The following is a 25,205-nucleotide window of genomic DNA, read 5'->3' as shown; positions in this document are numbered from 1 at the left end:
TGATCCCAGGAGGCCACGCCAGGAGAGGAGAACACCTTCCAAAGAGCTATTAACCCCCTCCCATCCATCACCCTCAGCTCCCCTCCCACCGCCAGACTTCCCCAAAGTGCCCTCCCTCCGGCCCGTGCAGCCTACCTGAACCAGTCACAACGTGTTGGAGCTGGAGAGTCACACATCACATCTGCTGAGAGCTGTGAACCCCCCCCACCCCCCACCCCCACCCCACGGACCTGCCCCCTTCTGACTTCAGCCACACTGGCAGAGGAAAACTGAGGAGCTCTATCTTTCCCCGCCGACCTGCAGGATGTCCAAGTCCTCCAGGCTCGCCCGCCCTCCTTCATTAGGGACCGGATCCAAGCTGCCCTCGTCCAGGAGGGAATGCCCGGGCATGGCCGGCCGAGCCCGGGTGGTGAGTGTGGGCGAAAAGCTGATGAGGGCAGGGAGCGACGGGGTCCTAAGCAGGCAGAAGCCTTTGACCGGTGCCTCGCCACAGGACAAAAACCAGCGGGAGGTTGAGATCCGGGCCCCGAGCCAGTTCCCAGGTGAGAAAGGCCAAACTGTGGAGATGGTCCCTCCCAAGAGCAGAATCAGCCCACCTAAAACCCACAACCCAGACCCGGTGCACAGTAAGTAATGCTTTCTAATCTCAGTGCCAGCGTGAGTCACATGACCTGTATTATCTCCATAGAAACATGTTAGTGTTCAATCCGAGCGCTTGTGTATTACCAGTTCATTTCTTTCTGGACAGTCCGACATGATTTGCCCTCATAAAGTCGTTGAGCGAGCATGTAGAGGATAAAGACGTTTAGCTCCGCCGTGCGTCCCGTTAAATGGTAGCTCATTGTGTTGCGGACCATATGGATTACGTCTGCTTAACTTTGTCCGGGATTGTCTTCTTGCCCCGGGCCAAACAGTGGGATTCGACTAGAAAAGGCACGGAGGCCAAAAATAGCTCGACAGCGAAAACTTTGAAGACAATGCTTGTGTTTATGCCATTTATCGCATCTCGCGGTAGCATCTTTGGCTATGCTGTGGACATAAACATGGCCTTGAGGACAGAGGAGCGGGTAATAACAGAACATCCATCACTGCCTCAGTCTCCGCGGGGAGGCGGATTAAGAACCAAAAAAGGGGGACCAGAGCTTGAGGAAAGTGGTCTTATCATTTTCGGTTCGCCCCCTCCCACCAGATTCCCGACCCGGCAGGGTGTCAACTTTCAAGGCTTTGTCTGGTCACCTGGGGCTCCAAGGAAACCTCAGCGAGACCGTTCGGAGATCAGGCTGACGGAGCGAAAATGCTGCTCGGGCTGTTTTAGACGCGTCCTGTTGATTGCATACTTGACCGTCGTGCTTGTGCTTAACGTGAGGAATTGAGTGGGGTTGGTGGGGGGGGTGTAGTTGTAGGCAACACGGGTGAGTCAAGAAACAGAGTGACAGAAGGAGGTCAGGAATGTGTGCAAGGGATGCTGGGAAATCAACAGGTCTTGAGCTGCGCCTGTGTGTTATCCCCCCCGCTATAAAGGCAGGTTCTGGGTTACGAGGGGGCAGGTTTGCACTGGAAACCAGATGTTCTTGTCCGCGCAGCTTCCCGTCTCTTTGCAAATAAGCAGCCTGGCGAAGCTGATTCACCTATCGCCATTTCAACACCAATCGGGGGGGTGGGTTGAGGTTAAACATCAGACGATATGCAAATGCCTCTGAAAACCAAATGAAAACGTCTCATGCCAGACGTATCTGCTCCACTTTTGTTTCTCTTTCCTCACAATTCAGTTCGCGTCGTGTCGTCTTTTGACAGCGGCTCCGTCAGTGGTTGAAAGACGCCGCCACTGCCCACGCGTGCACATGAGTCGACTCACAAAGAGATCAGACAGAATGAAGGCATTGTGCGCATTGTGTGCGTTTGTTGCCATTGGCTTTCAAGTGTGAGTATGGAGAGATCCAGAAGTCTGAAGAAGTAATGGACACTCTTGTGGAGATCTCTCAGAACCCCTTGAGTGAAGGTCTTTGGTCTATGGAATTCCTCATATTCCCATGCGTTTACGGCTGGGAAACAAACATACGTGGTTAATGAAGGGGGGGTTCAGGCTGTGCCAGCTCTCCATCTCCTGTGCTAACGCATGTTACAGGGCGTGACGGCAGCTGACGCACCGAGCTACGGGGGTCAGAGGGAGCTGATACACCCTCTAACTGGCAGACGCTAAGCGCGTGTGACAGGTGACATTTCCACTGTGTGAAAGCTTCAGAGCTGACTGCTGCTGGCCAGAGGGCCCAATTTCAGTCCCCGAGTAACGGCTCCCGATGGAAGTGAAATCCGTTTGACGTTTTGTGTCCAGATTGAGCGTAGCGCGGCGCTCGAAGGATGCGGGGTGACGCAGCGTCAGACCAATGTTCTGCAACATTTGCTGAAGCTTTAGGACCGACTTTTTTCGAGGCTCTGAAAAGCTCCCGTCAAGATTTGAAACCAGGCTGTTTGCACCCAGATGTGGGACGGGCTTCGGCTGGGGGATCCGCGGAGACCTCGCTTGTCACACAACGGCATATGAATGTTTTCTTTTCTTGTGATTCGCTTCGCTTTGTAATTAAAATAAATTAAACCCTTTAGCTGTGTTTTTGTTGAATTTGTATCTGCAGCAAAGAAGAACGTTGGCAAACTCTGCAACGGTTGCCTTCAATGACAGCGGTTGTTCTCAAGAGCGCCGAGCTAGCTCCTCTCCGAGGAGTTACGGAATCAAAACAAACAGAGCTCTATCCACCCTGATTTGAACGCCAGTGCAGACTTGCAGGAAAGCGAGACCTCGTGGATGAAAACATCTGGAAATGTGAAAGACTCATCCCTGTCTGTTGCTCGACTAGCCATCTCCGCTGTCCCCGAGCCTCCTGGACACTTTCCTCAGCCTGAATCAGCTGGATTTGCCGTCTCGCCGTCTCCTTTGATCACCCCCGTGCGAGGATCCCTTCAGATTCAGGCTACAATAAAGTCACCGCTCAGATATTTGGGTGAGCTCACTTTCTTGTGGTTCAATGAGTCACTTGGAGAAACAAAGGGGCTCGTGAGCTTCGTGTGCATTTTGCTCGCTCCTTCCAGACGCCCCTCCAGAACCCTTCATCTTCCCTGTTGCAGTTTAAGTGTATGTCCAGACCTCCTCCATCCTGATTTCATGTCAACGTTTGTCAGCCGGCAAAAATGGATGTTTACTGTACGCAGTCTTGACAACAGAACATGGATATGAATCACCGGCTGGAATACGTGCGTTGACACGCTCGCTCACACTGTTGCAAGCGAATCCGAAGCGTTTTGTCAGGCTTTTATCCACAGACGGCCTCTTTTCTTTCTTGCTTTTAGGAGAAAGTTTTAAAAACAGCTTAGTGTGACTGGAATGAGTTTGAGGATTTGGGATGTGATCGCCCAATTCATTGACATTGAAGCCAAGACTGGGGATTACATTAATTGCAGCTTCTCGTGACTCTTTAAACCCCCAGTTGTCTCCTCGTGTTTCTTTTATTATTTATTTTTTGACAAGTATCGGGCCCACACCGCAAATCCAATTCAGATTTCCAAACATTTCGCAGATGCGTCAGTTGACCCACTAAAAAGGGGAGTTCTGAAATCCAGAAATCCATTTTAATTACCTTTTTATAGACACATCAGTCAGACAATTGGATCTTTTACAAGTTCCCTACAGGCCTGGAAATGTTTTGAAAACGCTGTTTGGGAATTTTCAGATGAACCAAACTCTCCCATTTTTAAAATTGAACTGGGAAAGTGTTCATAGAGACATGAAGGCCATAAAATTTAATTAGCATTATTTCACAGATGATCTGAAAATGTCGACATACCGTCCTTCTGTGATGTGAGGAAACTCCGTGGTTGCCTGTTTTCCATTGTTTTCGCAGCTAATACAAGTTAAAACCTGTGTGAATTAGACTGTCGAAAGAGTAAAAGTGAAACTTGCAATCCAGCCACATCAATCCCGAGGCAACCTTGCACAATCCGCTCTTCCGCTTGTTCACGGGGAATTCTGTTTTCTTTAGAAACATCTGGCCGAATTATTCTAGTGATATTCTTCACCCCCATCTCGTAGGCCTGATTTAGCCACTTTCACACGTGCTAATCCCAGGACAGAGTCCAAACCCGAGGTTTTTGTTTTGGTTCTTGTGAGGCTTTGGTCGGTTTGTTGCAACATTTGCTGCCCAGTTGATCAAAGCTTCAGCCCAAGTCGGGTTTCCTTCTTATTTGCGGATCTCTTTAGACCAAATCGACGCAGGAAAATGCAGATGTGAGCGTTCAAAAGCCAAAACAACAACTTTTTAAAATGAATTTTCGAGAGAACACATTGTAAAAGTGGAAGCAACGCACTTATTTCCCCGCCCCAGTCGTGTTTCTTCCCCTGTTGTGTGATGATTTTTAGTTCTTAAGATTCTTGGCACTTTCGTTCCCCAAAGTCTTTGTAAGGTTTCTTGCGAACATAACGTGAGGTATCCAGTGACCCAAGAGACTTTAGTGAGTCACTAAAAGTATGCGGTGCAGGTGAGACTTGTGTTCTGTGCTCAGAAACCCAGTGGATGTGACTCACCCGTCAAAAAGAAACAGACAATCATCGGGCCAGTGAGCAAGAAGAAAGAGCCTCAGTAATGTGACCGCTCATGAGTGTGTGTTGTAAATCCCCCGAGCTGAGCCTGGTGTGTGTTTTTCTTCCTGGGTGTAGCTCGGGGCAGTTGTTTCTTCCTGTTTCCTGGTGCGGCGCGGAGCATAATGAGGGGCAGCAGACAGGGATTGTCTTTCTCCCCACGTTGCATCGCACATAAAACAAAGTCGTGATCTCTTTAAAGCCCACCCCGATGCCTCATCGGCCGCGCCGGTTTCATTGTGTCTGCATCCTTCAGCTCTCCAGCGTGGCCGGTTAATAAATGTACCGTGAAATTCCTTCAAACCGGACCCCTCGCTTCTGTTTAATGAGGGGTTTGGGTTGTAGTTCAGTGGCTGAGAGGTTTTGATTAATTCAAGGATTTATTTAAAGAAGTCACCCCTCTAGACCTTCTCCCTTTGCTCGGTCTGTCCATTTGTCACATCTGTGGTGACATATGCTTCAACACATGGTAGCTTTCGACCTGAATACTTCAGGCGGGGTGCGCTAACGCTAGCATATCTGTAGAAAACACGTGCTGACACTTTGTTTTGTTTGTTTCCTCAAAATCGTATCAACTGTTTCGATGGTTTCGCATCCAGTTAAGGATGCGAAACCATCGAAACAGTGATATTTACTTATCCTGTGATGGGGCGCTTTGACCTTTGACCTCTGCGGACACAGCAAACGCTGCTGTGTCCTTATTATCGTACATGGAGAATGAACAGGGCACCACTGAGCGTCCCGAATGTAGGCCACATGATCCGCTACAGGGGATCTCGCTCCTGCAGGCTGAACCGCCAGATGATTATCAGACATGTGATTTGGCTGAAGGCAGCGGTGGATAAACCAAGTGCTTGTGATACTGTGTGATTTCGGCCCTTGGCATCAGAGTCTGAACTTCACTCTGCTGAAATCCCTGCACTGTCACTGCCCTCTCTTATCTGCGTCATTCTTTTATTTGCTTTTGTTTTCAGGTCTAAACCGTACGACTTTGCTTTATCCCCTGTGTTCATTTGCTGTGCACTTTCTATGCGTGCGTGCATGTTCATGGACTCTCTCATAAATTCAGGGTTTTGTTTTCCACTTGTTTTCTTTGCCACTTTGCTGCAACTGCAGCAAGTCTCAAAAAGTCTGTCCCAGATTCCAGTGGCGAACGACGACAGGCCGCGAACAAAATCTCTCGTTTGACAGCGCGGATAAAATGATACTTTAATTTCCCACAATGATGAGATGGCGGCGGCGCACAAATTAGAGCCGCGTCTCCTGTTGCACGGTCAATCAGGGCGGAGAACGACGGTGCCAAATCGGTTTCTCGGCTTTCTGTGTCGGAATATCACTTTTCGAGCGACGTGTATTAAATATTCAATAGCTTTGAACAATATTATGATGCAATTAAACACAGGGTGGAAAGTAAAGTTCCAAAATTCCTAGGCTGGGAGTTTGTGGCTCCTTCTGGAGCCACACATTACCCGTGTGTTTTAGCCAAGGCGCTAGCTCGTAAAGATTATTAACTAGCACAGAGCAGGCTCAGGCATCATTAAATCTTACTGATGTATCGTCCCTTTTGTCTGTCTGTCTGTCTCTGCTGGGACGGGGAGGCTGGTGAGTGAATTAAAGTGGCCGCAGGAAGAAAAGTTGTCAAATAAAGCTGAACTGCAGTCAGCTTGGGATTTTTGCATCTCGTTGCAGCAGTTTTTAGTGCGGCCATGTTTGAGGACATTAACCCTTTTAGGAGGAATATGCACAGCATGGCTTCATGTTTGGAACAAGGAATAATGGCCCAAGTAGCACCGCAGCGCCGCAGGTAGGCCCCTATTGCACTCGCTTGCCAACTCCTCCCAAAAATCAGTTTGCTTCTACTTGCAAACGCTTCCATTTTCCACTAGCTCAAATGTTTTAGCAGTGTTGTACTTTAATTGGCACCCAGAGTGCGGAGACTTTTAGTTCCTTGCTTTACGATGCGCGCTGCTTCAGGCTTTCAAAAGTGAATGTAACGAGCGCTCGCTACTCATAAGTCAAATTCGTATTTGCAGCTTCATATTTCCAGGGTCACATATCTATAACACCGGATGGTGCTAAACCAAGGCAGGAGGCTTCTTTTCAAGTCTGAAATGCACTAAAATGACACTCCGCAACAGTAAAAGCCAGATTCAATTGGGCAAAGTTTAGCTAATTGATTGGGTAGCTCCAGGTTCAGGGTGTAACACGGTGTTAAATGTACCTTTTATGACACATTGTGACATAACTGTCAGCCTCTAATGGTCATTACCATTAGATATAAAGAACAGCTCTGCCCTGTTCTGGAGCCGTTAGTATCAGCGGGATCCTCGCGCAGGCAGTAACACACTCCTGCTTCTGACACATTTATCCCACAGGCGACCATTTTTCTCTATAGCATCTAACTGCATTTTCTTCAGCGCTCGTCACTAAACAGCCGCAGTCTTTGACCTCAGACGAGCTTTAAAACACAGAATTTAACACAGATGCTGCAATCTAATGGAAATTGAAGGGGGAAATAAAGCAGTCTGCCTGCACACGCTTCCATCCCAGCCGTTGATATTGAGCAGGTTTTCGACCCGTTTATATAATTACGCGCTGTGACATCAAATCTCCTCCGGCTTTAAGTGCAGCAGCTCCTCGCGCCCCTCATCAGCGCAGATTACAGGAGTTCACGTCGAGTCGCCCGAGTTTCTGTCCTCCTGCAGGTTTTCTCTGCCTCTGTCATGTTGACGGACTTTTGATTTGACGTTTATGCTTTTTCATCCCGGCTGGTGCAACATGTTCAATCTGACCGTGACGAGAGGAGGGAAAAAAAAGTTACTTTTCCACCCAAAATATGAAACAGGACGTGTGTGACAGCCGTCCTCAGCCTCATGGGCGAATTCCTTCAGTATTAAATATTAGAGGCATTGACTCGGGGATCAGATGTACACCCCTCCCCCGCCTCGCTCCTAAATCCAGGGATTTTTCAGAAAGGAGAATAATACGGTCTGGATTTATGATGAAGTCACTGGTAAGACGCGCATGCTTCCCGGCTCGGCAGCCAAAGCATCATAAGACTGATGCAGCGTTTCAGCCTGAGCTGCAGGCAGAATTTTGCTGTGTATTTGTGTCAGTTTGCGCGTGTTTGCCGGGGTGACCCAAGGGCAGATCATTTTGTATTCTGCTGCACCGGATGCAAAGCTCCTTGAGGAAAATGGCGATTTATGATGATTCAGTTATAAAAATAAACACTGCCGACTGGCGTGCGCTGAATTTTTAACGCAAACGGGATGAACGCTCCCTTCGATAAGTGTTGGAACGGCGAAACCGGCGAAGCTGCACAACTTAGAAAAGTCCTTTATTTGCAGTAACCGCATCAAGCCTGTGACCTGATGACATCACCGAACCTTTGCATTCTTCTGGTGTGATGCGTCTTCTGCAGCCTCTCCAAGATCCCAGTAGAGCCCAAAGTTCATTTTGCTGCTGCCATTGGCCGTTAACGTGGCCGCTAACGTGACTCCTTCGGGGAAAGGGAACGCACCTGTCGGTCACATGTTTGCCATGAAAAAAAAATTTGGTTGCATTTCAGAACCAGATGTAAATACCAGCGAAAGGTCGACCTCCAAATCTCCAACAAGAACTGGCCTCGCTGTTCCAAGACTTTTAAAGGCCAGTGTGTTAGCGGCTTTATTGATTCTGGATTTATTTCATTATTATATCGACGACAGCTTTTTCCCGCTCTAGACAATAACAGAATCAAACGGATGCGTCATCACATTTTGATGAGGGCAAACGTGATAGAGCGTTCCAAAAAACCCCGAAAAAACGCGATTAAAAAGTTCTAATCGCTTCCACCCCGACCGGATTGTACAATCAGATTGTTCTGGCTGCAAAAGTCGATCGTTTCCCCCCTTTATTCGTGCAGCCTGTTCCTCCCCGGCCGCAGCTGTCGGCTCGCATTGTCCTCACATCAATAACGCTTTGTCATGATCCTTCGCTGCCAATATTTTTGCAAGACGCCCAGCAGAAGAATGCAGATGGGCATCACAGAGTCTCGTCTAAAGTCCCGTTTTACTGAATATTTGATTCATTGTGACCAGACGGGCCCCAGAAAAGACAATGCAAGGCAGAGCAGATGGAAAACATTCTGACGTTATACAACAGGCGGAGGGGGAACGAGGATGGAAACCGCATGTAATCATCCTGGAAACGAGGACACCGTATAGCCTGATTTCTTTCTTTTTTCAACGGCGAAACGTTCCAGCCCGAGAGACGCAGCGCATGCGCAGGTGCAGCCTGGAGATGCACTCCGGGCGTCCGTCATGTTGACTTTTAACGTCTCTAAAATGCAGATGATGCTCTTTCGACCTGCTTGTGCCCCGCTCGGGGCCTCTGAGAGGGGCTCTGCAGCTTTTCTGCGAGGCTCGATTCAAACGTATCGATCCAGTTTTTCTTTCCCGGGTAACTGGTCCCACGTGCGGAATGATGCAGGGCACTATTGTATGGAAGCGATTGTAGAGGCAGTTGAAATTTATAGTCCGACTCATGAATCCATACGGGGCAGGAGCCTTTGAAATTGCGAGCGGACGACGAGACGATTTCAATGATTTGACAGATGCGTTTGCGGATCTGCACGGTTGGCGCATGTTCCGCTGTTCCCTCTGGCTGCAGGATTTCATGCTTTGGGGTTTTTAATCGTGATCGGGGTGATTTCATTAATATTTAAAGGAGCATAGGTGATGCCGCGGAACTTTCTCCATGGGAAACAATACGTTCGAAATAGTACATTTCAATTCCACTTGTTGCGTAATGAACACCGTAGAATATAAATGCAGGTTTGTTTGTTTTTTTTAAAAAGTGCATAATTGATGGGGGTTGGGGGGGCAGAACAGATGGTGGAGGAGAGGAGGCCAGTCGGACAGATTCGCCGCCTCCACCGGCTGGCGGGCCGGCGCTATTCCCGGCCATTTATGACTGATGCTTTATTGTAATGTGGAAACTGGACCCACACAGACTGACAGAGGGTGGAAACAAACAAGCAAATAAAGGCCAGAATTAAGGCTCCATGGAATGTTAACCAAGGATGGGGAACAAAAGGGTCAAAAACCAGAAATCAGTTTGGGAACAAGCTGAAGTTTGGCTTTAAATACCAGGTAAACAGATGTTGGAGATCGTTCTGATGGCAGGGGAGAGAGTGACCTGAGAGGATTGTGACACTTTATCTCCAAATCACCATGGGAACAAATGCGGCCGCCTCGCCGTTTCCATCCCCTCCACCAGCGCACCAGCTCGCAATGACGCACTGGGAAAGCATGTGTAATTACAGTATATGTTGCTGGTGGTTGAGGACACACGAAGTACCAACCAGCGGCTGCCCCCAAAAGCCTCCGTCTGTTTAGAAAGAAAGTTGCTGTTGCCTTCCTCCACAGTGGAGCTTTGTTTGGAACAAGGCAGGCTAATGTCACTGGTGGTAGTGGAATTGTAGGAGCTAGAATCAGTTCATATAAACTACAGTTGCTCCCATATTCACTGAAGAATAATGGGAACCGGTTCGTCTTGGAGTCCGCCGCGTCCTGGACTTCCTTTAGCAATCGCTAACAACGTGGTTACACAAGACCGTCACATGCCAAGTGTTTGCTGATGCACAAAAATAATTCTGGATGCCTCGTGTGGCAGTTAGCATGCTAACTCTGCCAACGACGGCAGCTGGAGCCCTGGCAGCACCCCCCACCTCCCACAGCCGCCACCGAAACAGACTTTACTTTAGCGATATTAGCAATAAGTCATCCGTCTCATAAACAGTAACTAATCTGCACAGCAGTTGCCAATTATCTGGGTTTAAGGCCCCCTGCTTTCCTTTTCTTCCCTGTATGTGGATCCTTTGTACTGGCAGCTGCCCTCAAGAGCATCCCGACAGCTTTTCTTATTTTCGTTACTGACTCGAGTGCGCGCTCGTCCCTGTGATCTCCAGATCACAGGCTGAATATTTGCTTGGCAGCCGCGCTGCCTCCGAACCTGGCAATCGCTCATCAGATGCACTATAATTGTTTCAACCCTTCCCGGCTGCTGCTGCTGCCACTTGGCTGGACCGGGCCCACCCAGACGCGGAGAGGCTGACGGACAGGCGGGCGGACTGACGCACGGTCATGTGGCCCCTCTGACCCTCTGTGCTGTGTTATCTGGGTGAGTTATGTCTCATTGTTCCCTTCTGTCACTAATGTGCTGAGCCATGGGAGAATCAGACTGTCCTCATAGTGCCACATTCACTTCTCCAGTCCAGATCTGATCTCACACCTCTCACTTCCCATTCGTATGACTTCGGTCTGTTTTTAATTTATTAAATCAATCACTGTTTGAATGGCCTTTGCCAGAAATCCATTATGGCACCCACACGGACCGAGCTGCCACACAAGCTCATGGCAGCAAGAATTCTTCTTTTTTAAGACCAGGATGTGCTTGTAATTGGTGCTAATAAATAAAATGATATACAGATGCACCTATTAGCACTGCGAATCCTCCTCACATTTTTCGATCTGCGGCTTTTGAAAGGTTTGATTCTGACTCAGAAATCATTCCGGACCAGCGAGCCTGCTCATGCCGTTAGCTAACTGGCCACCCCAGCATTCCAGGCTGGCGCGGGCTTTGGGTGATTTCAGGCAAAAGGCACGCTGGTCCGCGGGGTAAAGCGCGAGCTGGACATCTGCCAGACGCGGATCTCCTGCACCCGGTTGTCAACGCATCTGAAAGCAAAACCTACCTTCTCTTTTATCAGTTAGCAGGTTGTGGTCATTAGCACGTTGGTCAGCTGTGCGCTCATAACACCCCCCCGCGGTGCCTTTGGAGGCCATGTGCTTGACATGTCAGCTGATCTGAGTTCTCCTCACCCCAGTGCCAGCTAGCGTTTCCACCCAGATGGACACGGAACGCATTAGTTAGAACCGCCGCGCGCCGCTTGACGTTGCCTGTCCTGCAGTCACGCGTTCACGAAATGATGTCAAAACAGAGATAATGTGCAGCCCCGATTTAGAAAAGTATAACTTAGTAGGGAACATTTATCGTTGCTTTCCCAGCAAATATGTCGTGACACTGTCTACTTATTGTCAGTCTCTCTCCTGCTTTCTACTGGGAGCTTTAAGGTACCCCCCCCCCCCCCACACACACACACACACACACACGCGCGCGCTCAGGAAGATTCAGGAGATTTCCCACAGCCGTCTGTTCACAGGAGATTCTCCACATCAGAGAGGCGAGAGGGGGCGGGGCTTGCTGCAGGTGGCACAGAGTCAGAATCAGAACCTGCTCACTTCATCACACCGGGTCGAAGAGACCTTGCTGCCTTCAACCTGTAAGAATTGGTTCTTTCTATGACAATTGCTGTGCGGCTGCTGCGGAGGTTCCCCAGGAGACTCTCGCAGGAAGCTGCCAGCGTGACTAAATCCGAACGGAACAGACATCAGCGTTCACCCATATTGCTCCTCCAGAAAGAATCTCGGTGCTGCAGCGCATGTGTGAAAGGAGCTTGTGACTCAAACGTCTTCCACATAATCACTTGTGCGCGCTCACGAGGCGCCTTCGAAGAGTCACGGGTGGCTCAGTCGCCGTGCACCTGCAGGATCAGAGCCTCGGAAACTCCCCGCCCGACTTATCAAGGCGAATAGCATCAGGTGTGATATTCGCCGGCTCCCTCGCTCCTAAATCCCGAATGTTTCCAGTTATTTTGTGCGCTTTCCATTTGTTAGGGGTTTTCTTTTCAGCTAAAGAGGGATTTAGCACTGAGGGATTAGACAAAGTGTGCTCTGTTTATACTGGAGGAAGACGATGGCAAGATGATGTGTCCTCTGACACTGGCATCACAAGCCCAGAATGCATTCACACACACACGCGCACGCACAGCAGCTCCGGTATTACGGCTCTGCGGCTCATTAGCCTCCATAAGTCAGACTCAACATCTATTCCTGCTTCTTTTATTACCCGATTAGAGCGGCAGAGGTAGGAAATAGTTCCACGCAAAGCCTCCATCTTCCTACCTGAAGCACAAAAATGTGGCAGAATGGATTTTTTCTTTGATCTCTTCGCGTTTGTGTTGCTGTCGCTTTGATGTGCCTGCCGTCCAGTCGAGGTTTTCTGCGAGAAAGGAGCAGCCTCGGCGTCTGCACCACAGTTTCATGAATCCCACCTGGCGTGGAGACCCCCCCAGATTTTCCCGAGCAGCTAAATGCGTCGCACCAACCACAGAATAAAAGAAAGGTTACACGAAAGCAAAGAATAAATGGGCACATGCGAAACATTATTTTCACTTCAGGTTAGAAAGGCATCACAGTAGCTTTATCTTAAGCGTAATCCCAGTTGATTATGAATTGGGCTTAATTCTGATACTTCAGGACTCTAGTTTTATCTGTTATAATAGTGCCGTGTTCCCTCAGTTGATGGTTGAGTGCTCGGAAAGCCACATTTCCTGTAAAAAGCAGTCAGACGGGGTTCGAAAAGTACGCACCGACTTCTGAAAGGAGGCTTGAACTGTGCCATGGGGGTATATCAAATTGACTCCGCTGAGCCAAATGGAAGCCAGGAAGCAGAATTATTGGATTACAAGTCGGGAAAATAAAATATATATTTTAATAGGGGCTCCGTTTCCATCGGCAACATCGGTGTAACTCCTGGAACATGCCCGCGTACTTCCTGTTGTAAGCCAACAGGTTGGGGAAAGTCGCACCACCACCTACAGCCCACCAGGTGCTGCCATCATGCGACGGTGGGGCTGGTATCAGGCCCAGTGTGCTGCCGTCAGCGCCGCCTCCTCCCCCCACGTCACACCTCCGCCCTTGAGAGTTTAGGTCTGGGGTTTAGGGATCGGGGCGAAACCTTTGGCAGACTGGGATGTGGAGACAGACGTCAGAGGGCTCTGCAGCTTGTGATGAGCTGTGGTTTCAACAGGAAGTTGGATCGGGAGAGACGGCTCCAGGCAGTTCCCTGATGCTTTAACCTGAATAAAAGGACTGTCATTAGCATTGCTACTATTATTAATAGTGTAATCTGAGGTTATTGCTCATTTTGATGGTTAGCTATGATGACAACAAGCGTCACTATCATGTCATTAATAACATTCCGTGTTTATCCAAAAGTATAAATAATGAGAATTCCAGGAAGTAAGAGTTTGAATTCAACTTTATTCACACACTCCGGACAAACAATTCATTTAAACTCCTGATACCACCCCCTCCTTCAGTGGTGAAGTCGTGATGAAGATATAGTGATCGCTAAGACCTCTCAACCCTCCCTCCCCACCACACACACACACACACACACGCACACACACACACACAAACACACCCCCAGCCACTTTTACCGCACGTCTGACAAACTGTCTGCTTTTATGCGCTCCAGCAGGATGTGCTTTTCTTCTTCCTCCAACTTCTGCTTGTTTTTCTTCTTCCCAACTTCTGTTTGACCGAGAACACACACACACACACACACACACACATGTGACAAGCCCCCTCCACACAATGGCTGCCGGCTGAGCGAGGGGAGAGGGGCTGGAAGGGTCCTCAGCCGGCCCGAGTGGAGCATAAACAGCAGCGCAGGAAGTGCTGAAGTAAGAGAGAGAGAGAGAAGAGGGAGGGAGAGAAGGAGGGAGGGAGAGAAGGAGGGAGGTGTGCAGCTCTGGTGGGATAGAGCGAGAAAAGTTTGGGAGTGCGGAGGGGTTTTGTGGTTGTGCCTGAGTTTCGTTCCTTCTTAAAAACATATCGGAGCAGAGAGAGTTGAAGAAAAGGTGAGTGTCTGCATCTTATTCGAAGACACACACACACACACACACACACACACACACACACACACACACACACACACACACACACACAAAGTGGCTCCAATGAGCGCAGAGATGCTCAGTCACACACATGTGACTGCAAACAACATCAATTTTCTCCTCCGTCTGGTTCCCGCGCTTGATTCGAACTGATATATTCCGAGGCGAATATTCTCGCATGACTTCAGAAGTGACTTGTAGTCATTATTGCACGAAATGTCATTTTACATTCTGGGGGGAAGGAGGGGGGGGGGCTTGAATGGTATTCACCGCAGCCTTCGTTCCTTGTGTGCTGCCTGCTGATGGTCCCTCCTGACTCTGAATGCTGCTTGTTTGTTGCAGAGCTGTTTTTGTAGGGCCTTGAACTGCGGCCAGCCATTCACTGTGTTAAGCAAAAAAAAAAAAAGGGGGGGGGTAATGTGTGTGTGGCTGCGTCTAATTAAGCTAATGGGGGGAGATGAGTGGTGAGGGTCAGACCCTGTGAGGCTCTACTTTGAAACACCACAGCCCCCATTAAAAAAGTGAGGTTGTTTAGGGAGCGTATTCACCGTGTGTTTTCCGAGTATGATGCTGCGGAATCAAATAGATTATTAGATATTCCCACCGGGGTGCTGCTGAATTCCCCTTAAACTCGGAGTTTGCTGGGAAACTGGGAACGTCGCGCTCCCAGTCAGCGCACTTTTAAAAGTTTCCTCTTTAAATCCGAGACCTGCGCCTCTTTGTCACCGCTCTGCAAGTCTAAACAAGCTTATTTTCCTGTCTGGAGTCCATTAATTCTGGAATAGCTTTAACGTTTTCCACCCGAGTGGATTTACATCTGGAGAGGACCTCTCTGTCCCACCACAGGCGCACGATAGAAATCATTTTCAGAGTTTTATGTCTGTCATATCGCATGAATGTCAAGCTTGGCTTTATTAATGCTGCCATTAAATCATCAGGTTTCCAGGGCAAGCCGGTAAAAATGGTGATAACAGTCGCCGCGTTCAGCCAGTTTGTCATGTTTTGCGTTTGCACCTGTGCTAATGAGTCTTTAATCAGGTGTTAAGCGTCAGCAACGAGTATTTTACAGGCTGGAGAGGAGCGCCTCACCCAAAGACAAATGAGCCTGCGCCCCCTTCCAGAACCCTGAACCTCATCTTTCCCGGCTTGCTCCAGCATGTTCACAACAGTCTCTCTGTCTCCCTTTTCTACGCTGTGCTTATGCAGCAACTTGTGCCCCCCCACCTACCCACCCCTCCAGCTCAGACAAAACTATTATTAACTAGAAGCCATTGCTTTGGCTGCCAGGTTGTTTCAGCCAAGCTATTTGTTTAGCGTTAGCATACAATGATCCTGTCAGCGCGTTCAGGAGCCCAGGCGCACATTTGTGTGATGTCATTTGACCCCGAGGTCAACCTTAAATTCAGACACAACAAAAACACGACTCAATCCGAGCAGGAACAACTCCACGTTTCTAAAGCAAATCCGGGAATGTGGCAGTTGACGGGGGACGCCGGCTCATTGGGAACACCCCTGGGTCAGTGGCGTGATGCCAGGCAGTGATGAGCTGGGGCCCCTGAACCAACACTATGTCAGTAACCACGAGCGACCCTGAAGGCACCGTAGACATGATGGTAGGCTGACAGAGATTTCTGATCCCAAACCTGGGAAAGTAAGCAATTACTTTCTGGTTTTTGGTATTCTGTAAGTCCAGTTTTCAAGGTCAGGGTGCAGCATCTCCGGCTGGTATCAGAATATCTTCTCAATTAGCCTCAAGAAGCTGATCCCATCCTGGAAGACCATCGTACCAGCAGCTTTTGGATCAAACAACACCAGGCTAATAGGTGATTGCAAGGTGCAATCAGACGGAATCTCTACCCCAATAATTGACTTCTGCCTCATTGTCGGCCGAATCATTTTCCATGGAAATGCTGAAAGTACGCTGGGAAAAGTCATAGGTTCCAGCACCCTGTCCTAACAAATCCTTACGTCCTCTCATACGTCTACGACTAAATGCTACCAGGAAATTGCCACGACACAAGCATGCAGCGATTAACGAAGCATCTGAAGGACGGGAAATGATTATTTCCCTTAAAATATCAGCTCCTCGTTCTCTTACAATCGCGTTGCCCTACTTATAGGACCCTTTCCAAAGTTCCTCCCGCCTCATTGACTCCACCTATTCAGCCGAGTCATCTGTCTGACAGCCTCGCCTTTCTCTGGCAATAATGAGAAAGGGGGTAAGACGAATTTTTCCCCACCCAAAGGCGGGAGAGGCTGGAGCAGACGCCGCTCTGACACTCTTGGGTCGCTGTTGGCCCCCGCGGCTCTTTTCCCGCAGTGTAAACATCCCAAGGCCTCTCCTATGTGTCTGCTCCTTCAAGCATTGGTTTTGACACGGCGCCTCCCACAGCACGGCAGGGCTGTTTTCCTCCACTGACAGACATACATTGTGTACACCTAAACACTTGTACGTTTTGTGTGTGGGGTGGTGTAATTAGCTTCGGTCTTTGTGTTAGTCCCTTATATTACCTTGACTTTGAAGCCGTATTTAATTCCTGTCCCCGCAAAGCTGAAATAATTAAGAAATGTCCAATTGTTAGAATTAACGCCTAATCCCAGTAAATATGGATGAGACCTTTGCCCGTAGCAAAGGTGTCGGGATTTTTAAATAGAAGTGAGCTTAAAATATTCTCTGTTGAATGCAGTGACCGCTAATCGCTAATGTGTCTCTAGCCACGATTCCATTCATTCCTGGTCGCAACTTCTAATCCGTAAAGATTCCGTTAAGTCTGTGACACAGGATGTTTTTCCTCAGCTATTCTAGGAAGAGCAGCTACCTGATTTCAGGGGTGGAAGTGTTGAGGAAAAGCACCCTTGTACACAGTTTTGGTCTCCTTCCTGCTGCGTCTGATAATAGTGCGCAGCCTGTAAACACCGGAAACAATCCAAACCCTCCCAGGCCAAATATAATCGTATTGATGTGAGCTGCTATTTCTGTGACGTTTTAAAAGGAGCAGAATCAAGTTTCTTTGCCACGACGGCTGCATTTATGTAGTAGATTAGACAAGTGCAACACCTCGAAGACTTGAATGGCCACGCTTTCAGACTGATTTACCCACGCTTTTAGATATGCTTGCAGGATGCCCCCTCTTTTACATTTATTTATAAGAAATTGTTAATTATATATTAGGGGAGGCAGAGTTTTGAAACATTGAACTCATTTGTTGTAGGTTTGCCTCCATATCTTCTGGTCTTCTCATAAAATCTACACAATCTCATAAAACCTGACATTTCCCCTGTTCAGTGCTTTCCAAAACCTCGTAAAAGTCCCTGATGTAAAATATTTAATCATAATTTAGCCACCTTTAACACTGAAAATCGTTGGCCTGTCTGTGTTTCAGTGGGACGGCTCGTTTTTTTTTTTTACCTCGATAGCCTTTTTCTTTTACATTTCACCTTTGGAACGATAATGTCTGTGGCACGGCGGGAGTTACCAACCTGTTATTACACTTCCCATAAATGGAGAAAAACTCTGGTTTATAATTGGTGCGCTAAGAGTTTCCATTCCGCCGAGATCCTGCTCTGCTCAGTCCTTAAAATTCAAGGCTACCAGGACATTCCAGAAAGTTCCAAACATTTCCATTAGCTTAAATAATGGGAGGAAGGGGTGAAGCGGCCCCTGAATGCAGCACATGTGCGGCTATACACACAAGTCAGTCACCATTTCTTAGCTTTTTGCTTCGAGGTTTCCTTCCCATCATGTTTTCCTGTTGCAAAAGGATATCTTTCCCAGCAGGGCAACAATGCTCCGCTTCCTCTCAGCTCTCGAGGATCTGTGACGGCTGGAGGTCACGCTGCGAGCTACATGCTAGGCTATTAGGGGTAAAAAACTCTGTTTAACCACAGTGGCGGCACATAAACTCCTTGTCTCCTCAGTCACACATTAAGATATCAATACTGCAGCCAAGTGCAGCCTGGATAGATGTATCCCAGCATGCATTAGGAGAGATTAGCTTCAGACACATCTCGTTTGGTGTCTCAGTCAAGCCCAGACAGTTTGATGGAGGAGTCTCTCAGGAAAAGGAGAATGACTTAATTACAGCTAGTATCTCAATGTGAAGCTTCTGCCAGTGTGTCTATGAAGCATTTCCTACACGGTGTCCCATTTAGAGCACGTGTACCGATTATCGTCGCAGACAACTGCAAGAGTTCATGCGGGAAGTATCTGGAAGCAAGTTGTAAATAAGAGATTGGATTTTCTGATGTTCTAATAAATATGCAGGCTAAGGAATTCTGGCTAACATCCTTGAAACGCCAAAATTAGCAGCCCTTAAAGCAATATTAGGCTTAAAACCATCGGAGTTTATCCACAAGGCCTCCTTAGATTTTGATTAGAGTCCCATTCATTTATACAGCAAATGCTAAAGCCACACAACTGCTAAATTAGCAATATTTGTCCATAAATGGAGCCATGAAGACCAAACAGCTCCACTCATGATTCAGACGCCGGGGAATCACAAACATTTGATATTTGTTTCTGTGTCTTTGTCTTTTGATCTATTTTACATTCTATTTTTTGCTTATTCTACTGATATACTACAATATCAGTATCAATATCTACTGTTAATGCAATTCATCATATATTAGCCTTTCCCCCCTTTTGTTTTTAGATTTTTGCTTTATTATTTGGTTTAATTTGGGTATTATGTAGGAAAATATAACAACAGTGATGAAATCCGTCCTCTGCTGGAGCAGCTAGCGTCACCCTTGGCTCATACGGCAGCCTTTAGTTGTGAATGTCACTGCTCTGATTACCATTTGTATATAAAATTTTGAGGACGATTCTCTTCAAAGCGAGCTCGCTGCGCTGCAGCGGCCGGTCGGGGGTTTGAAGTATCATTTCCGTGGGGGCTCTGTGTAACTCAGTATCTCCCAGTAAGCTGGATTCTGCCGCTTTGATCAGAGCAGAGTCCCCTCGTTAATCCGCTTGAGCTCTGGATGTTTTCCTAGGACACATACTGTATGTGTACACACACACACATTTGAAAATTGTGATTAAAAAACAGATGCGGGGGCCTCGCCAAACGAGATGAAATGGTCTGAAGAGATCACATGGGAACAGATGGGCAGAACCCTCCGATGTAGGGCTGTGTTGTAGTGTTATAACTGCTTACATTACAAGTGTAAAGAAAGGCTCTAATGTCGGAAATATAATTACAGTTTAATGATGTCACGGCGCTACGCGTACCTTTTGGAGAAAAGGAAGCGGCGATGATCTCTGATCCGTATTTTAATTACCACTGCAGGACACAGGCAGGATTAAATGTAAATTCTCTCCTTCTGTTATTTCTCCTCTTCTCTTCTTTTTAAGAGCGCTTCAAAAGCCTTTAATGGCTTTTGAGCTTAACTGCAAATCTCCGCGCCCTGTGTTTGAGGGCTAATAAACAGGTGCAAAAGGGACTTTTTTTTTGTCTGATTGGAAAAGGAGAGATGGTCGAGGAAAAATGAAATGAAAAAAGGGGGGTGGGTGCTGCTTGAACCGGCCCTCCCTGCATTACATCACTGGGATGCTTCGGCTCTGATGACATCGTCGGGATGGGAGGAGGGCTGGCCCTGGGGATGATGTCATCCATGACCAATCAGAAACCTCACAGACCTGAGCCTCGGCCAGCTCCTGGCTGGAAACGCGGGGTCTCTGAAAAAAGATCGTTTCCTGCTCTCCGGTCTACGAGCCGATGCGTCTCATGCGCCTTTTTTCCCTGAGGCTATTTTTAGACTCTTGTTCAAACAAATATATTTCAAACCCGCTCTTGTCTCTGCAATAGAGCAAAGGGTAAGTGCAGCTGACTCCCCCATAGAAGAGAACGCCTCATAAACTCAGCCCCCGGGGTATTACCATTTAACAAACTTAATCACACATGAAGGAATGGCTTTGTGCCTGTCCACTTTCATACTTTACACTTTCCAATGTTTTCCCTTAATTCTGAGCACCATTTTAAGGCAGCTGCATACATTAAATCTGGTTCTGCAGCATTTTCACGAGCATATATGTGCATTCATGTGCCCATAACGAGGCCGGTAAACATCGAATTGCGTGGTTCATCAGAGCAGCTTCAGCTCCAAAGGCTTCATATTGGCCCAAAAGTCTCCTGCCGCTGAGCTTTTGAGCCCGCTTCTGAAATTAGGCCTAAATTATTCACAGAGCCTGGAGAAAATGGCCACACAGAGGCCAATAAACGCTGGAAGGCAACATGCAGCAAGGCAGCGTTTTATCGTGAGCGGGAACCTTTCTTGACGGCACGCCGAGCGCTTCTCCCTCTCAGACACCGTTGCCATTTGTTCACTGGCGGCCCAATCTCCGCTGGGCTTTGAATGACGGCCTCTTTGTGGGGCAGTTTCTCCTTTTTCGAAACTATTTTCACGCGCTTGTGTTTGCAGAGAAGCAGTGCTCTTCCTGACATTCCCAGGGCTCCACACGCTCCTCTACCTCCTCCATGGGGCCTACAAAACACAGACCTTCACCTCCTGCATTACCTGTGGAGCCAGAGAGGTGCACGGCTACCCAGGTGGCTATATTAGGCTATAGATGCGTTCTGACAAAGGCGGTAAAGCTCCAGCTGCCGATGAAGGGTAGAGTGTTATAGACTTACAGCAGATATACAAGAGGCTGTGTTGAATTAAAACGGCTATTCAAAGACAAATACGGATATTTTCTTTTAGATTGGACTAATAATTCCCTCCTTTTATTTATTTGAATGAATGCTGACACCAATGGTTTGCTCTTCTTCCTTCTCGTAGGACATGAGGAAATTGTGCTTTCCGGTGCATTCGGCTTGTAAGCAGCTTTAAATTTTTGCGCCGGTTTCGCTTTGCTAGCATGCAGAGAAAAAGAGGAGGGAGAGGGAGAGATACGCAGTGCGGAGGGGAAAGTGAGGGACCCGTGATTGACTGGTTGGCAAGACCAGGCCCTAAGCTGCTTATCGCTGCGAAGAGAGTCAATTGCAGCGCAATCACTTTTTAATAAACTTGTGAGGGAGCGGGCGGACTGAAAGCATTTTAATGGAAGACATGTGCAGGCTCAACACACGGTCAATTTCCGCCTTTGAAAGGCTTTTAATTTGCTCGGGGCTTCGCTGGGATGCCTGTGGTGCATCTTCACAAGTGCCCTTCGTATCAAGTTATGGCCGATATTAGAACATAATCAGAGGCTTTTGTCCCGCACCTGGGTGCGGACAGCTGCCGACGCCACGAGCGTTTACTCCCAGTTTTGGATGTGTCGGCTCGGAAACGTTCCCAAAACGGATTTATTATCTGCGAGGGCACGCCGGGGGAACCCTGGGAATTTAGCTTTGTCTCGATCTGCACCGGTTTGCAACATTCTTACAGGCTGATGGACATCAGGAGGTCAGAGTTCAGGGCTCAAATTTGCCTCCACGGGGCGACGACCCTCACCTTTGCCAATTAACATCGCCATCTTTGCAAGAAGTGGGAAAGTAAATATAGATGACCACCCCCGTACCACTCATGGGTGAGGCATTTTTTAATCCACTCCCCAGAACACTTTGTCACCTCTAGTAGGCTGTTAAAAAAAGATGAGTCACTCACACTGAGGATTTAGTGCGAATAAATTACCTGCAGTGAAATATTTTCCAATCCAGTGCACATTCAAGAGTTATCCAAGGAGAGAGTTCAAGCTTTAAGTCCTCGGGAGATTCTGGTCCTCGCTGCAGCACTCAATCCACAGCTCCTCCAAAAAAAATTCTTTTTTCCCCCAGCAGAGAGGAGGAGGGAGCAAATTCCTCCTCTAAGACTGCTGGCTGCTGGCTTCCATCGTCTCCCCGGGACCCGGCCGTCCTCGCTGTTGGCCGTAGTCACGAGAGAGCAGCAGACATCTGCCATTGATGGTTGACTCACACCTGAGGTAGTGAAGAGCACTGGTGCAAGCGTGTGCACGACCGCAAACGAAGATGGACCAACAAATCCGCCGGTTCATTAAGAAGCACTTAGAGTCTCAGTTAATACATGACAAAATGTTCCAGAGCTAATTCAGTTTGAAGGAATGCCCACACACACACACACGCACACACACACACACACACACACACACACACACACACACACACACACACACAACACACAACACACAACAATTTCCTCCCTCAACCAGTTCATATATATGCAGGGATGCTCAGCAGCACCCCCTGGTGTTTAGGGGATGTCGTGCAACAGGGCGAGAGAGAGCAGAGGGACAGATTCAGAGTCCACTGTTCGGATTCATCTGGGCTGGTCCTGCTCTGCACTGGCTCCTTCCTCAGCTGCTATATTACAAGTTTTTATTGAAATATCATATTTCCATATTATACAATAGTGGTATATGCTTTCTTGCATGCTCCAATCCTGCTAATAAGTCCAAGGTTTAAATTTAAAACAGCATTCGACCAGCATTATTGACTTGAGCCACGGGGACGTCTCAAAAACCTGCTGGGAGAGACCTGTGCGACGCGTCTTTAGCCTTCGTTTTGCAATATTAATCAGTCACTTTCTCAGCCGTCCTGTCACCAACGCTCGCCCAGACAAGACGTCTGTCAGCTCACATCTTTTGGTCGGATGCCTGTCAGGTCGGCAGCCCTTTGTGCTTAAAAGGCTTCCACGGAGCGGAAAATTTGGAAATACACAGGAATCTGGAGTTAAAACAGCACTACGAAGATGCTATCGTGTGTGTGTGTGTGTGTGTGTGTGTGCCACAGGGTCTGTAAGTCTGAGCAGAGACAGATGTTGCAGTGGTCTAACAGGGTCTGGATCACTGCTCATTAATGGCGACGCAGCAGCTCAGAGATGCCTGATTAGGTGAGAGATTGAGAGGAGGCAGGAAAGAGGGGGATGGGGGGGGCACTGTCACAATATTTAGCAGTTACAACTCATCTGATAGTGACCAGAACCACAAAAATGCGGCCCCGGGCCTCTGCTCTCAAAGGAGCGGACTGTTCCGCGCAGTAATTAGCAGCGTATCCTGAGGTTCGTGCTCCGATACGTCAGGAATGTGGCCGCGGTTACGAGGGTGAACGCTCTCGGAGACGTCCGTGTCGTCGGGGCGCCTCGTGCACAAAAAGGGGAGGCGAACGTCGATAAACGAGTAGAAAAACATCCCGGAGAGCGCCGCGCGGTGACATCCACATCTTTGAATGTCGCATATTGTCCTGCAGGAATGAAGGCCTCCTGACCCGCCACGTCCCGTCATCAACCCGGCAAAACCAAAACAAAGCAGATCCGCGGCCTAGAGGGGGGGAGGTGGGAGGTGGGGGTCACCTCGGTCGCCGTGACTGCAGGCGGTCTGCACATGTGGACAGTTTTCCTTGGCAGCGAGCCCACGGGCCAGAGAAGAGACCGGGTCTTGTATCGATAAGAGACTTCTGGGAGACGCGGTTCAAAGCCCGAAATGGACCTGAGAGCAGGTGTCGCACACGCGTGAGAAACGTGGCAGCAGGGCCGGATGCGTTAAGTCCACAGCAGCGTTTTTGTACGCTGGTGCAAGTTACTGACGCGCTTCTCCGGGTTTTCTTTTTTCGGGAACAGGAAGGATGAAACTCTTTGGTCATGGAAAAACCCAGTGAAGCTCCCGGCTGGTGCTTCCCTGCCATAAACTTCCTAATGGCCCATAATTATTTCATCTCACTTTGAATCCAATTTTAAGTGGTAATAACAATCCAGCGATGACTTATTAATTTGCATTTCCTCGCCGCGTATTACAAGCTAAATCCATTCCGGTCATTTAAATGAGATCCTTTTTCATACGCTGAATTCCACATTAACGGATAATCTGATATCCAGCTCGGATTGTAGAAGTACTGTCAGATACTCCACAGCGTGCACGGCGTGAGGGCCCTGCCATGTGGACCGTGCATGTGCTGCACACAACGGTGCTTTGTGTCTGTTATGGGACAGGGATACTGGGGGGGGGGGCTGAATTAGCCTGAACCTCCTGACCCAGCAAGTATTTCACGTTGTCGTTCCACTGAGACGAGCATCCTTTCGCTTCACACGCGGACTGGTGTCGGCGTCGGGGAGGTAGGGGGGAAGAGAGGGATTAGTTTTCAGCCGGGATTGTTGACAGCAGGAGAGAGACAGGTTCTTCAGGATGAATTTGTTGTTGTCTTGTCAATCCAGGACAGCAACACGCCAAAAAGCAAAAACTTTGGTGTTTAAGGACTCACCCCCACCCCCCCCATATCAGTTAATATTAGTAAGTATACAGTAATAACAAAGAAATAGCCAAAGTCCTGGTTTCTACTACTTAGATGTTGCTTTTAGCAATTATAAGTTGGCGTTTAATGTAAAAGAAAAACCCATTTAATGTTGGGCCATCTGCTCACGGAGGAAACCCCGAACACGCCCGATATTGGAGAAAGATGTGAAGAAACAAAGCCAAACTCAATATCGGGCAGCAGATGAGAACTTTTCCATTTATTTACTTGCAGCGTGCGGACAAATGCTGCCGTTGGTTTGCTAATTCAATGTCCCCCTCCCCGCGGTGGGCCCTCAGCCTGCCTGTGCATCCTGGAGGGTGCCAGCGGCCGAAAGCAGGCCGAGCCCCCGCGGACGCCGGCGCCGCCTCCATATGTTACGCATTATCCCTCAGCTGCTGCATTGTGTTTAGTCATGTTCTCACCCCCGCCACCTTTCAATTACACGGCCCGCTAACGAGGCCGTCGATCAGCGTTCCTGTTTGAGGAACGTTAGCTTCCCATTGCAGGTCTTTTCCACGCGCCGCTGCAGGAATACGCTCTCGTGGAGAGGATTTCCCCGGGGGTG

The 25,205-nt window shown here is 48.4% G+C and overlaps 1 protein-coding gene across 9 annotated transcripts in view; it reads left to right on the top strand.

Moving 5' to 3' along the window:
- kiaa1217 (KIAA1217 ortholog) overlaps nt 1-25,205 on the top strand; it is a 72,731-nt gene that overhangs the window by 13,275 nt on the left and 34,251 nt on the right. For 4 of the 9 annotated variants that reach the window (XM_029842448.1, XM_029842450.1, XM_029842447.1 and 1 more), the window contains exon 1: nt 265-626. The exons of 1 other annotated variant lie outside the window; for it this stretch is intronic. In XM_029842448.1, the coding sequence (XP_029698308.1) occupies nt 305-626 (322 nt within the window). In that variant the 5' untranslated portion in view covers nt 265-304. Of the gene's footprint in view, nt 1-263; nt 627-14,224; nt 14,379-25,205 lie in introns of those variants that run through there. 4 more of the 9 variants (XM_029842449.1, XM_029842453.1, XM_029842458.1 and 1 more) reach the window with 4 other exon arrangements.

Source organism: Takifugu rubripes, chromosome 10 (assembly GCF_901000725.2).
Source record: "Takifugu rubripes chromosome 10, fTakRub1.2, whole genome shotgun sequence".
Classification (NCBI taxonomy): domain Eukaryota; kingdom Metazoa; phylum Chordata; class Actinopteri; order Tetraodontiformes; family Tetraodontidae; genus Takifugu; species Takifugu rubripes.
The sequence above is the reverse complement of the archived record's forward strand: the minus strand, read 5'-3'. Positions and strand labels throughout refer to the sequence as shown.